General features: G+C 36.2%; 1 protein-coding gene across 1 annotated transcript in view; it reads left to right on the top strand.

Annotated features, from left to right (window-relative positions):
• Positions 1–14,410, top strand: part of SHANK2 (SH3 and multiple ankyrin repeat domains 2) — a 338,597-nt gene that overhangs the window by 194,730 nt on the left and 129,457 nt on the right. Inside the window, exon 16 of the mRNA XM_074841993.1 lies at positions 845–969. Within this exon, the coding sequence (XP_074698094.1) occupies positions 845–969 (125 nt within the window). The remainder of the gene's footprint in view (positions 1–844; positions 970–14,410) is intronic.

Genomic DNA, 14,410 nt, shown 5'->3' with positions numbered 1-14,410 from the left:
ATTTTTGCTCTTCCTGTTCCCCACCCCTAAACCAGTGCCACCATAGATTTCCAGTGTTGTAAAAGCTTTTCTAATTTTAGCTAAATAAAAATTTTTGGAGTTGTACTGAGAAAGCCAATAGCGCTACCTTTTAGCTAACCCATTGGCATGAGTTGTCTGTGCATCGAGCAGAGGTTACTCTCTCTGTGTAAGCCCAACAATTTTCCCCAGATTTTCTCTGTAACAGTGAGGGCACCTCAGGTGAAAGACCCAAGGACTTTTCTGCTTGTATGTGTATGTGACAGGGAGAGAGAGGGCTATTACAAGGCATGCTGTGCCTCCTTTCCTAAAAGTGATTTCTTCTGTTATCTTCTTTGCCATATACATCTAAATCTAGAAGAAAAATTCAGTTTGATCTTTTTCATCCTTTCCCACTCACCCCACTCACCCCATCCCCCCAGTTCAGCCAGATGCTCTCTTCTGGCTACAGGACACAATTCATTTTTAGTTGGATGTTTCCAGAGTTACAAGCATTTTTCTAGGCATACAAAAGGGTTACTTGAACTAATACTGAATATCCCAGAATACTCAAAATCCAGCTATTGCTTCATACAGCTTGATTTGGTTTGTGTCAGTAAAGAAGCATGTATTTTTCTCTCTGAATTGAAGACCTGTGGATTGCTATTGCAGAGAGATTGCACTCTGTTCCCAGCATCTTGTTATCCTCTGAGGCAGAGTGCTCTTACTTTTAGCACCCACAATTTTTTAACCATAAATTTGAATGGCCAATAATAGGCCTTTAGTCAAGTGGTATTTGCAAGCACTCCATAACTTTCTTTTTTTAATGTGGTATTTATTTTTAAAGCTGACACACCAATTGAAGAATTCACCCCAACTCCAGCCTTTCCTGCTTTGCAGTACTTGGAATCTGTGGATGAAGGGGGAGTAGCATGGCAAGCTGGCCTGAGAACTGGAGACTTTTTGATCGAGGTAGGAGATCCTGAATTTTGATTCTCAGTGCTCTGTTGGGGAAATAGTGATGTTCCCTCTGTAGAATTTACTTTGGAAAAAGTGTGTGATGCATCTGAACAGCAAGTTCAGTGCACTAACACCAATAGTGTGCTTCACTTGATCTATTTTAAAATCTCATGCAGTGTTTAGGAAAGCAGTTAAAAAGAACAACATTCAGTTTGGCTGGGAATCTTCTATTTCTTCTTTTTGACATTTGGGAATATGCTATCAGAAAAATTTGGGAGGTTTTATTCTTATTTGTATTACTGAATTGAAATTTAGATTAATTTCAATATTTATTGTAGGCTATCAATTCTGTGGTCTTCTAAACATTTTTCCAGAGTCACCAAAATTAATGACTTTTTATTCAACTGTTTCTGCAATCAGAAATATCAGTGGTCTAGTGCTGTGTAGAAACCATGGAGAATAAAGCAAATTAGTTTGGCTTGAAATTAAATATTTCCAACACTGCACTGTAAATAGAATCATACAAAAATAAGGAACAAATGTTATTGCAATATAAATTGCTTTATAAAAGGGGTATATTTAAATGTTTTCTTCATTCATATCAAAAATCTCTTCATGTTTTATATTTTGGAGGGTTTTTGGTTGGTGTTTTAGGGTTTGTTGAAATAGTTGGTACTCCTTTTTAGTGTTACTGGGCAGTTTGCAACAAAATCATGATTTGGGATTTTCTTCCTCTTCCCCCCACAACCTTTTCATGGCCAACAAAGCGACATGATTCTGTGAAACTAGGTATTTGAAAATAGGTCTTTCAGGATGAATCAACCAAGTCTTGTCTGTAAGATCTATTGATTTGATTTGATTTTTTTTTCTTCAGGCACATACATGTTTTGTTAAAGCATTTACTGGTGCTACAACATTTATTTCTGCAGAGCTGGCCTTTACATTCAGGAGAGGATATAATATGCAGCTTTCATTTGTTGTGTGAATTGAACTCCCATGGTGATTGAATTTATATAGTTGCACCGCTCCTTCACATTGTAACAATGAAGGAACAGGCTTTGCAGACTTCTGGAGTAAATAGATGTACATTTTTCCTAGTGTTTGTTTACTTAAGAATAAGCATTTAGCAAACCGCTAAACAATAGCTTACTAATTGTACTGATATGTACTCTGTGCAAGGACGCTTTCAAAACTGTGGTTATTGATGTTAGGTGGATTTTTTTAAACAATGCTTTATTGTTAGAAGTTGATTTCTTGTTAGGCTTTTAACCTATAGGCAGTATGAATAGCCTGTACTGTCTGATTTCACAGATAGATTTGATGGTGAATAACCTGTGATTTAATGGAGAGGATTACAGAATAGTAACTATGCATATGGATTTTTTTAAGAGCTCTGAAGGGATGCAGGAAGTCGGGTGACAGATTCTGCACAAAGCTTTACTGGTTTTCTGGCAAATGAAAGAAGAATTGTAATTGTCTAGACAATTTACTCCTAGCCTTAGCTTAGAAAAGCAGTTAAACATGTACATGCATTGCTGAATCTGGACATTAATCCACACTCTACACTGTCCAGCATTTTGTAATTAATTCTGAAAGAAGCAGTTGTTACATGCAAATCAAATCCATTTCTGTGTACTTTATGTTCATCAGGGTTATTCTGTTCTGAATTCTGCAACTTAATTAAAAGGATATGGTAATCCTGAGAAATCACAACTTTGCTGTTGTTGAAGACCTTTATGTTGGAGAAGGGCAGGGGGGTTCTATTTTATGAACTCCACGTGCAGTGCACAATACTGTCTAGCTATAGAAAGCCATCTTTGAAGATACTTACACTGATGCAAAAGATACTACTGTTGAAATATAAATGACTGGTCCACCTCCCTTCTAGGAATGCCAAGCTACTTTATTCTTGTGTCAAACCAAGAAGAGTTAAATGGACATTACATTGCAGCGAGTGGTTATCATAACTGGTGTAGTTAGTCTGTCTTATTGTTAAATGATTTCTCCCATGACTCTAAAGTTTATGCTGCTGTGTGTAAGTGCCACCTCAACCATTTGTAAGTAATATAATGCATTTATCATAAATGTCACATGAATAATAAAAGAGTTAATGGGCAACTAGGATCCTAATTAGTCCCATTTATAACACTTGCGGCAAGCGTCAGGCTTTAGGGAAGTGAGAGTCGTTTGGCAGAGGGCAAAATGCAGGGGAGAGCAGATGTTTTGCTGTTGCTCGAGGAGGTTTGGTGGCTTGGGGTCATGGAGATAAGGGGAACCTTTTCCTTTACTCCTCACTGTGGAAAGACAGGTTTGACAGGAAGATAGATCCTTTTTTTGGAAGCAGGAGAGTTCATGAGCCTAGGTGAAGAGAAGGCATCGTTTCTTCATGTGTAATTATGGTCTCTGGATCTTCTGAAGGGAGTAAAACTTTAATATCAGCTGCTGAGCATACTAACGTAGTTCAGTGTTGAAGATGACGCATGTTGAGCAGAACAAATAAAAGGTCTACAGAGAAAAGGAAGAAAAGGTGTTGTCTTGCTTCAGCAGGTAGAGTGGCTATTTGCTGGAACAGGGGCAGCACAGTATCATTTCACTGATTTTTTTATCAAGTTTGCAGTTTTTCTGAAAAGCCACATGATACTGATTTGTCCAACATGTACAATTAATTTTAACATGAGACTTCAGAGATTAACATTAAACTTGCCTTTGGAAATCATGTTCACAAACTCTTCATTGAAATTCCTGACGATATGTGGGTTTTTTCCTCGCTTTAGAGCCAGTCATATTTTTTGTGATAAAAATTGTAATGTGTGTAGTGGCTTTTCTGGATAGAGCACAAACAAAATGTATTGGAAAAGCGCATGAGTAGTTTTAAAGCTGAAACAGTTAGCTAGAGACAGCTGTCATTATATGTGGATTTTCATAAGCAATTCAACAGTGATTTTTCTTAGCTTTGATAAACAATCAGAAATGGAGTATGGTTATGATTTGGTTGTTATAATTGAGAGAGCTCATATAGCTTGCCCTATTTGCTACTTTTCACTATTTTAGTTGATGTTTTCTTGAGTTTTGGTATCCACCTAATTAAAAAGAGAGATAAAAGTATAGCAACATATGAGGGCAAGTGGTATCCAACCTAAAAATTACGTTTCCACTAGAAGGGGATTTAAAAAACAACAACCATCATTAATGTATACGCCAATTTTAAAGCCATTGTAGGTCATTGTTAATTCATCAGAGTGACTGGGTTTCTATAGTACACGTGCTCAAGTTTGCAAATGTTTGATCAGAAAAAAATGAACCATAAGCTGATTTGATTTGTTACTTGAAATATTTGAAAGAAAGGAATGTATTAGCTCTGACCCTAAATCTCTTATTTATGAATAATCTGTACGTGCCTAACCCTTTGTTACCTCTGTTTAGTGTAGTAATCAAACTAAGCGTAAATAGAGGAACCATTGAATACTGCTGTTCAGAGAGTGCTGTCTTACAACATGACTTAAAGAATTCTTGAATTTGGGGTTGTATTTTCTCTTGAGATTTGCTTTGATGGCATATACAAGTATAACCATTTTCAAATAAAGAGATTCATTGAAGTGGAAGAGGTTTTTTAACTCAGAATAGCTTTTTTGGTTCCTTTAGTATAGTAGAATATAGACTATCTCACTGAATTTAAATCCAGTGGATTATTAACTGGTTTTTATTGTTGTATCCATGAGTGTGCAGCTGTTTTGCAGGTGTTGCATGATGTGATGTGTGGGGATTTTCCACCTGCCACAGAGCATATCTCATACCAAACAATAATGTTATAATATGAATACTTAGAAAGTGAAACTAATTCTGCAATATTTTACCAGAATAATGCATTTGTTCTCTAAATGAGGCATTGCAGTTTGCATTATTGTGCCATAAAATCACTTATTTTTACAGATAAATTGAAATGTTATTGTCTTCAGAATAGGATGGCTGCTTATTTACATTCCAGTTAAAATGTAAACTAGATAAACCCAGTGTATTATCCATTTTAAAAAAAGGGAAGAAAAAGAAAATAAAACCAGGCAAAATTCAATGTTTGATTTGAGGATCAAAACCAGAGATGGCAATAGAAGAAATCTCATAATTTTGCTGCAGAACAGTTCATTTGGTACTTGTACTAAAACATGCAAAATGGTCTGTATTATAACTGCCTGTATTCCTTTATCCTCAAGAGCTTATAGAATTTACTAGTACAAACTTTTCTTTAAGTAGTGATAGGTGGAAAAAAGACATAATTTTATTACAGACAGCATTATTTTATCACTGTATTAGATAAAGATATCTGTCCTTTCTGTGTAGGAAGTAGCAATAAGTGTTTAGGAAGACTTTTAAAATACCTGAATATTTTTTTTTAATAATACACATATGAGTAACTTTAGATTCATGTTTAGCAATAGGATAGATTTTTGGTTTATTCCAGTAAACACTTTATAAAAACTTCAAATCCTATCTGGAAAGCAAGCTTTTGACTTTACTCTTGTAACTTAGACTATAGTCATTATGAATATTTTTGGCAAGCATAGCAATGTTATGTCTTACATTTGTATTCAATGACTGGATGAAATCGTGGTTTTACAAAGCCATCTGTTACTGATTTAAATCTTTTTAGCAACGAGAAACTTTCCCATCCTTAGGTAATCTTCATTAATTACCCTGTGGCTAAGTTTTCTCTTATTTCTAGTGTGAATTTCACTAGTTTCTGCCCCCAGATAGGAATCTAATTTTTTTTTTTTTTTTGAGGCAGCTACATGAGGACTATGGTTTTTCTTCTCTCTTGGAAATAAACTGAGGCTTAGTTAGTGTGTTTGTAATAACATGGATTATCACATTGCAATTTTTTGCAGTTGTTTTCTGAAAGCTTGTTCATATCTTCCCAAAGCGTGGACGCCAGCTCGATGGCTCAGTAAGACCCTCCCTAATATTGTGTGTAGGAGGGAGAAAGAAAAAACCAATAATATTCTTACATTTTTGTATACTGTCTTTACCTCTCACACTTAGGCCTTTTGGTGGACCAGAAGAGTAAGGTCCACCTTAGCTCACTGTTTTGCATTAGGGTTTTTTTGTTGCCAATTTGGCTGCTCCTCCTTTTCATAGTAAGCAGGAGAGCGGCCAGGCTCATTGTGGTGCGTCCTGAGCTGTTCTGTTCCTAGACAGAGTCTATCTCAGGTTTTGGTCCAACTGTACAAACAATATTCTTCCATGTTTTTAATGATGAGAGATTTACCAAAACTGCAATGGTACCACAGTGTTGCAGCACATATATATATATATGGAATATATACTGAAAGCATGTGTGCCTGTGTGTATACAGGTTATTGTAACCGTAGCAGGGCTGTCACTAACCTGCAGGTCTGAGGTACAGCAGATCTTTCACACCTAGACTGGGCACCAGTATTTTTAAATCTGTATATTTAATTGATACACAGTTTGATTCAACCAACCATTAGAGGGAGAAGGTAATTTCTGTTTACCAGTTAGTCATCATCCTCTTGGTGACATCTGTAAATGGTGTCTATTAAGCCCAAGCGTACTCCTGACACTTCTTAAAATGAAAGTTGTCAGAGGCCAGTGGAAACTTTCTTCCTGTTCTGGTTTTGACATTCCTCTGCTCAAGCATTACTGCAGATGTATTGGAGACGTGGGACCATGGGGTCTTGGGAAGAAAGCAGCTGTGGTACAGGTGTTAACAGTCTGGTGTATCTGCGCAGTCTTTGGTCTAGTGGATTAATTTTTCACTTGATGGAAAAGTATTTTGCTTTCTTGCCACTTAAACTCGGTGAGTGAGGGTTTGGGTTTGGTTTGTTTTTCCCTTAATTTATGTTTTTAGTGGATGATGGCAGCTGAATGAAATTATTGTGCCTTCAAAGTGTTTTGGATCTGCATGAAGCACTGTAGAAAAATGACAACTATTTTGGATTGTTCTTTTTATCTGTTTAAATGTAGCCTCTAATCTGTAGGAAGTGATGGTATTCCAAATGTGCTCAGTGTGATCATAAAAAAGATGGACCAATCTTGTTTAATTCTAAAAATACATTAATAAGACTGTTACCTCTTCGGCATAGAAGGAAATGGGCAGACAAAAAAGAGTTTGGTTCTTACAAGAGCTCACTTATTCACGCCTAAGCAAATAATATGCTTTAAAATAAGACTGAAAAGCAGACAAAAATGAAATCACTTTGCTGTTGTTAGACTTACAAAACCAGGCTGTGAGCAGAACTGGGAAGCATTTTTCTTTAGCTTTGATTCCACGTGAAGTGTATACTGGGCTTGTAATCCCAAGGTGCAAGAGAAAATTTATCTGATTTCCCAGAAATGTAACAAGTACCTGTTTGATACTGAGAACTGATTTTTATGCTTCTTTGAGAGGAGGATTTGAAAGAAATTTTGGTGATAATGGCAGCAACAGTCAGAATTAGCTCTGGGCCCATTCAGTTCTCCATTATCAGTTTTAAGGCATTTTCACCTAAGTACCACAGTGTTTTTAAGAGAAGTTTGCTAATATTTCTATTCTGAGGGATTCTGCCGAAGCTCATGGGACTGTGTGAGGGGTGTGGAGCTATCCATAGGGAGCTTTTTGACTTCTTGTGAATATGAAAACTAATATTTCCCTGACTTTCTACTACAAAATCCTCTAACAATAGCAAATTCATTTAAAGAGAAGCTGCTTGTTATAAACAGCCAGTTCTTGGCCACCTAGAAGCCATCCAGTGGCATCCAGCCATCCCGGCCATCCAGTGTTTCACATAAAGCACAGCTATGCGTAGTCTTCACTCCTCAGATGTCTGTGTGTCCTCTGTTCAAATAATACAAGAATAATACAACTCTGCCATTTCTAGCTTTTAGAGGTTAGAGGTTAGGTATCAAGACTAATATCACCATATTAAAATATGCCCTTTTTAAGGTACAGTTTGGAGATTTCCAGAAGACATTATATTAAAATTAATTTCTCTGAAGCCTGTTAGCTTTTTTTAGTCTCTTGATACTATGGAAACCTGGTTGCCGGAATGGAGCTATATGAAAAACAGTACTTGGGCTTGATATTTTAGGGGAGAGAATACAATTTCTTTTAATTGCAGGATGTTGCTACAAACCTGCAAAATTACAGGTGAAGGAAAACAGATGAGTTGTTTTAAATAGTGAAGAATTAACCGACAAATTCCTATTGTTGAATGCTACAGTAGAACTAATCTAATACCTGGAATTGTTTTTTTACTTCCTTTTCCTTTTTTGGGGATGTGTAAGCATCTTAACAAGCAGGAGAAGTACTGTAATGTGAAGTTGCATGTGTGTGTACATGGCTTTTTTATTTATTTATTGCCAGTTTTCTTATTCTGAGACTGGCAATCAGTTTGTGTGATGCTGAAAAGCTAAGTTCTCCTGCTGGTTGTGTTTCATGAACCAGAAGTCTGTCCAGAGGTTAAAAGGAAGTTGCTTAACATCTGGTGATCACATGTTTCATGAGCAGTAACCTTAGCCTCTCTTCCTACCCGTTCATCCCAAAATGTCTAGTTTTCTGAAGTAATAGCTTCATTCACAGTTTCAAACTAAGGAAATACATCTTTACTATCATCTCCAAATCTGAAAAAGCAACTGAAAACACAAGAATTTAACATGTATTCTATTAATTTAGTTTTCATGGTAGGTTTTCCTGAAAATCATAATCTTCTAATCTATACTGTGGAATGGGGTTCCTAAACTGTTCTAGATGTTTCAGAAGGGTTAGATTAACCACTTCATGTTGGTATACAGAACAAGCTCCCCATTGCTTTTGTGTGGATGCCAGTAACTGCAGAAACAGTCTGGATTTAGGGAAATTGTGAACTTCTGCATCTGACCTAGCAGAAGCTCTGCATTCTTTATTATTTCTTTTGCATTCAATTTCCAGTATGTGTCCTCTATAGAAGAGTGGCTGTGGGTTCAGATTTAATCCATTAATTACTTTAGAAAGCAGGAGATGGCTTTCTGCCCTATTCCTTTTGTCATCTTGCTATGGCTGTAGATACAAGACAAAATCACAAACTTCTAACCTACCTCTCAGTCTAATTCAGGTCCTTACACAACATTAGGGTATGTACAAACAGTATAGGGGTCTGTCTTCTATAATGGAAAGTAGAAGTGATCAAAAACAGGACACACAAGGCAACATAGTTTGACAAATGATCTAGTGAAAGGCTTGCTGATTTTAATAGATGGGGACATTCAGTGTTGGAAGTATGCTAAGCTTGATCACAGTGGTGGTCATCCCTCAGAGAGAGCTGCTGTGCTCCTCTGAAGTTATTGTACAACTATGCAGGAGACGAGTGGGAGAGAAGCTAATGGCAGAAGATGGCTTTCCAAGGAACCCCTGCCTCATTGTCTTCTGCTACAGTCAAAGCATTTCCTACAGCTTGCAACTGTGGGACTCAGCAAATTTATCTAATAAGGAAATTGAAATATACTTTAAATAAATGAGATTAGAAATAACATTTTATATCCTATTGTAACACTAATATGAATCTTTTCAGAGACTCTTGTATATGACAATGGATAATAATAATCCTTTTATCTCTACTATTTCATTTTTGCTTCACATATTCTGGCAGTAATATGGGGAGCTGGATTTCTAGTTCTCCTCATCTTGTGGTACAAAGTTTTCACTTGTTACAAAAACATTATTTCTCCATGGTGAGAGTTTTGCCTGTCAGTTTTCAAAATAGGAACTCCTGGATAGTCTTCATGGCAAGTGACAACTTTTCTGTTATGGGCTGCTGGATCCGGTTCAACTTGAAGGTTTCTAAGGCTTTGCTGACCAGAGCACTCAAAATTGTCCTAAGAAATACATCAAAGTCTTAATGAAGTTTTTCAAGAATGGGTAAATAGGGTGAAAGGATAAAGGTAGGTAGCTAAATGTGTCTTTATTTGCTGATGAAGAGAAAATTTAAAAGCATGTATGTACATAAAAAAGAAATTATGTAAGAGTTCATTTTCAACCTGGAACAAAAAGGGTTGATTCTGGACAGACATCATGGTTGTTTAGATACTCACTGGAATAAAGAAGAGAGTTAAGGGAGGATCACGACAATCATGGGCAGAGTAAGTCATTGCAGAGATAAACTTCACCATGAAATACCCATGATTTAGTAGTTTGATAGTCGCTAAAGAATTGTCATTAAATGGAAGAAAAGCCTTTTTATAAATACTTGGCTTGGACTTGCACTGGTGTCATATAACAAAGTGTTGTAACCTTGCATTTATCTGATGCCAGGCTACATGCTGAAATAGATGAGGAAATGTGTGCAGCTCATGCTTTGTACTCCCAAAAGCATATCTATGACCAAAGTCCTGTGTTAACTATGTTGTATTTTCCTTTAAAGAAATATAAGCTGCAAAATCAAAGAATCCTTTTTTTTTTAATTCACTGTATAAATCTCTCTAGTATTTTTATTGCAATTCTTTCTTTTAGAATTGTTCTAACAGGCTTTGAACAACTGATACTACTTTTAATGAAATCAACCTGTGGCTTGGCTTTTCAGCACTGGATAGATTTGTGTGAGGCAGTAGTCATTGTTGACAGACTTCTGAATTGTTACCAATGCATTTGGTGTATTTATTTACACTGAGGGTTATTATGACTCAGTTTAACTGCTAAATTAAAGAGAGAACTGTTTTTAAATGACCAGTAAAACATTTATTTTAAGCATTTTCTTTAAGTTTCTTGTTAGTTTTTTATATCTAAATATGCTTTATTGACTGTGCCTGTTATGGAGCTGGCTTTTGTAAAAAATGTAGATTGGGAATTGAATGTGTTTCATCTGTGAGTAGATATTTAGTTCCCATAATTCCCCGTGCATTTTTAGAATCTGTTTGAGATATTTTAGTAGAAATCAAGTGCACACCTAACAAATTGATTGTTCTTCAGTGTCAGAAATGGTGTAAGCACCTCTTGTCCAAGTATCAAAGACTAGGATTTTTCATCCCCAAGTCTCATTTTTCTGCAACCTTTTTTTCCCATTTCTTCTCCCCATCCCATGCAAACCTCTTCAGAAGTGCTGTTCAGTTCTTTATGCCTTTTGCTTCTTTCTTATGGTGTGGGCCCAGCTCTAGGTGCTTGAACTTGTCCGGTTGGGTCTCCTGACGGTGTACTGCTGTGTTCTGTTGTACTTACATAGCATATTGATTGGGTAGTTTTCTCCAGATGAGTCTTGTTCCACCTGTAAAGGTGTTAGAACCTCAGTATTGAGACAAGATGCTCCTTTTTGGCAGCTCTCAAGGAAATGGCCTGTGTCTTGCCGGGTAGCCAATAATGCAGAATGGACTACTGCTGCCCATGCTGCAACATGGTATCCTTACAAAGTAGTTGGGATAACTTGCAGCATTTTAGAGTTCTGTGAGGCAGAGTTCCAGTTTCCTGTGTCAGTTGTGATTGCCTTATCCAAGTGTTCATGTTTCAGCTGTTTTACTGCAAGTGGAAACATGGGATTTGAAACTTTCCCATGATGGGTAAATACTCTGATGGCTATGTGTGGTGACTGGATCCTCCATGAACTATTCAAATGCACCTAATGTAGCTATGTTTAATCTTGTAATTTAGGCACTGACTTTTATTTTTCCTTCTTCAAGGGAGATTGAAATGAAAGCTAGATTCATTTCGTATAGATTAGGATGTATTAATGTTAATGTTGACTGTCACTGGAAAAGAAGGGCTGTTTAGGTATATTTTTCTATCTCTGAAGGGGTTATGTAGTTGATAAGTTCTTGTGTTTAGCAGTAGAAGACAGGAATTGTTTGGAACATAAAGAATGTGAATGGGTACAATATGTTACACTACTGTAAAACTCATCAAGAATACCTTTTCCAACCAGGAATATTCTTGGCTTTCTAACATTACAGAGGAATTTTTAATAAGTGAGTGTCCTCCTTCATTTGCATACTAACCCATATCTAATTTCTAGATTACTATTTAAACATCAGCTTGTCTATCAAAAAAATTTGATGTTCCATATACTCTGCTGCTTTTATTGTACAAATGAATGTCATTAATCCTTTTTTAAATTTTTTTTAAGATCTTTTGATGTAGTGAGGTGTAAAAGTTGTGTAATTTTTTTTTTTTTTTGTGATGATCTTATATGCAAAAATGATGCTGCTAGGCAATTATCCACCCAGAGATTTTTCAATACAGTTACTCATAATAAACACCAGATCAGTGAGATGACGGCAGTTTTGGGTAGATGCATGATCCCATTCTAAGTATTGACTTTCAAATTGGCATCATTGTGCAAATCCACGTTTTAGAAAATTCTGTGTATTTACAGGAGAGAAGTATATAAAACTAGATGAATGAAGATACTAGAATTAAGGTGAACCCACTTGCAGGGTTACCACTTCTGTGGCTGTCAACAGAACAGAATTTGAAGGCTGTTTTTTGCTCACTTGCTCACAGTGAAAGGATATACTAGAGTTTAAACTGTTGGGAGAAGCCAGCCTGAATTTAAACAGCTGATGTATAAACAGGTGAAGGAAATTTGTGCTCTCATTCAACTAGTGTGATGGATATTCACACATGGCTCTGCTTTGGAAAATTGTGTTTGGAAAAGAGAGGTAGTAACCTTTTATCCTTAGCAGTCATGTCCTAAATTAACATAGTCTTACTTAGGAAATGTGTGTAACTGCAGCTGAACTACCCAGGGTAACTGAGATTTAGATTGTTTAAACATTTGCTAATACAGGGTAGGGTTTGGGGGCTGGTTTTTTTTAAATTATTTTTTCACTAAAATACAGAGCAGATGCTTCTGACAGTTTGCTCCATTGCTTAGATTACTGTTTAAAATACATAGGTTAACATGCAGGAGCAGCTTTTTTGGAATGTCTGTCCTATAGCTCAAGGGAAAAGAATACAGCCAGAATATTCTTTTTTGAAATTATGAATACAGTTTGAATCTTACACATTTCCCCAGTACCCTAGGTGGGACTGTTTTTCACACTTTTGGAAAGTACTGGGTTTTTTAACAGGCATGTTTGGTTGCCATGAACCACTTTCTGGTCACTTCCAGTGCTACCAGCTTTTAAACTACTAATTCTTGTATTTTTGTACTTCCAGTGTTCATGATTTTTTCATTTTTTTTAAATCCCCAGATTTTTTCTGTCATTATCTTATAAAAATAATACTCATTTAAAAATAAAACTTCTAATATTCATCTTCAAATATTTTTTTTATAAATCCGTAAAACAAGGAAGAAATACATAGATAGCCGGTTCTCAACATTTTATTGAAATCTCATGATTGTCTTTTGTTAAATCTTGGTTTTGCTGGGCTCTGGCAGTAGGGAGAAATATATAGTACTTAACCTAATGCCAAACTGTGTTCATATTTTGAGCTGACACTGAGCAATGGCTCAGTAGTATGCTTTATTTATTTTCAGACATACTTGTTGAGCCTGTTAACATTATTGGCTAATTTTTCATATTGGCTGGTTTGACAGTTGCCTGGCATTTCTGTCCTCAAAAGGCCTTAAAAGAAAAAATACCAATGGTTTGGTTTTTTGCTTTGGTGGGGTTTTTTTTCCTTCTAATATTTAAATTTCATCATTTTCTATGGATGGGAAACAGTTTTTTTGCCCTCTCTGATTTTGATTTCCAGTCCATAGGGTTCTGAACAGAGAAATACTGCTTTCAATAAAATATGCCATGTTTGCAGAGCAACTTCTTTTATTGTTTTGTAATAATATGTTTGGAAGAAGTGTCTCTTTTGAATTATTATTTTAATTAGTTTTAATTCACTTTGGTTATTGTTCTCTCCTGTGCATACAGGTCTCACAACAAAGTTTACTCTGAAAACTGCCCCATTACAATTTATAGACATTAAAAAATTACATATCAGGTCCTCCTGACAGTACTCATTGCAAACAGAGTAAGATGCTTTGAAGGTTTATCTTCTCTCAGACACGCTCTTACAAAGCGTTGCCCCACCAGGCTCTCCTGCAGTGCATACTGCAGGCTGGATCTTGGAGGAACAGAGTTCAAACCCTGGCTTTCTGTGTAGTTATGGGAAGGTTCCTGCCTGTCTGGTCTTCTGTATCCTAAATATAAAACGGGATATTTAGTCTGCACAACCTGCAGGGTTGAGTGTTTGCTTTATGAGGAATTTACATACATCAGCAGGGGTGACTAAAACTTAAGGTAGGCTCAACAAACCTATTACTAAAGAATCCTCCTGGTTGCTGCAACCCCCGTCTGTTTCTAGTATGAGAAGGGTTTTATTGTATTCGATGCTTTCAATATATATAATCTGTATTTACGAGGTTTTGTAAGATCCAGCAATGTCTTACTGTCCTCTACTCATCTTCGATAAGTTAAACTTTGAGTGCTGTACTGTGATTTTGAGTAAGATTCACCAAGTAGTAGATAAACTGTTATCAGAAAGGGAGAGAGAACAAAAATA

This window comes from Strix aluco, chromosome 16 (genome assembly GCF_031877795.1).
Source record: "Strix aluco isolate bStrAlu1 chromosome 16, bStrAlu1.hap1, whole genome shotgun sequence".
In the NCBI taxonomy this organism is placed as follows: domain Eukaryota; kingdom Metazoa; phylum Chordata; class Aves; order Strigiformes; family Strigidae; genus Strix; species Strix aluco.
Note: the sequence above shows the minus strand (reverse complement) of the source record. Positions and strands in the feature narration are given on the sequence as shown.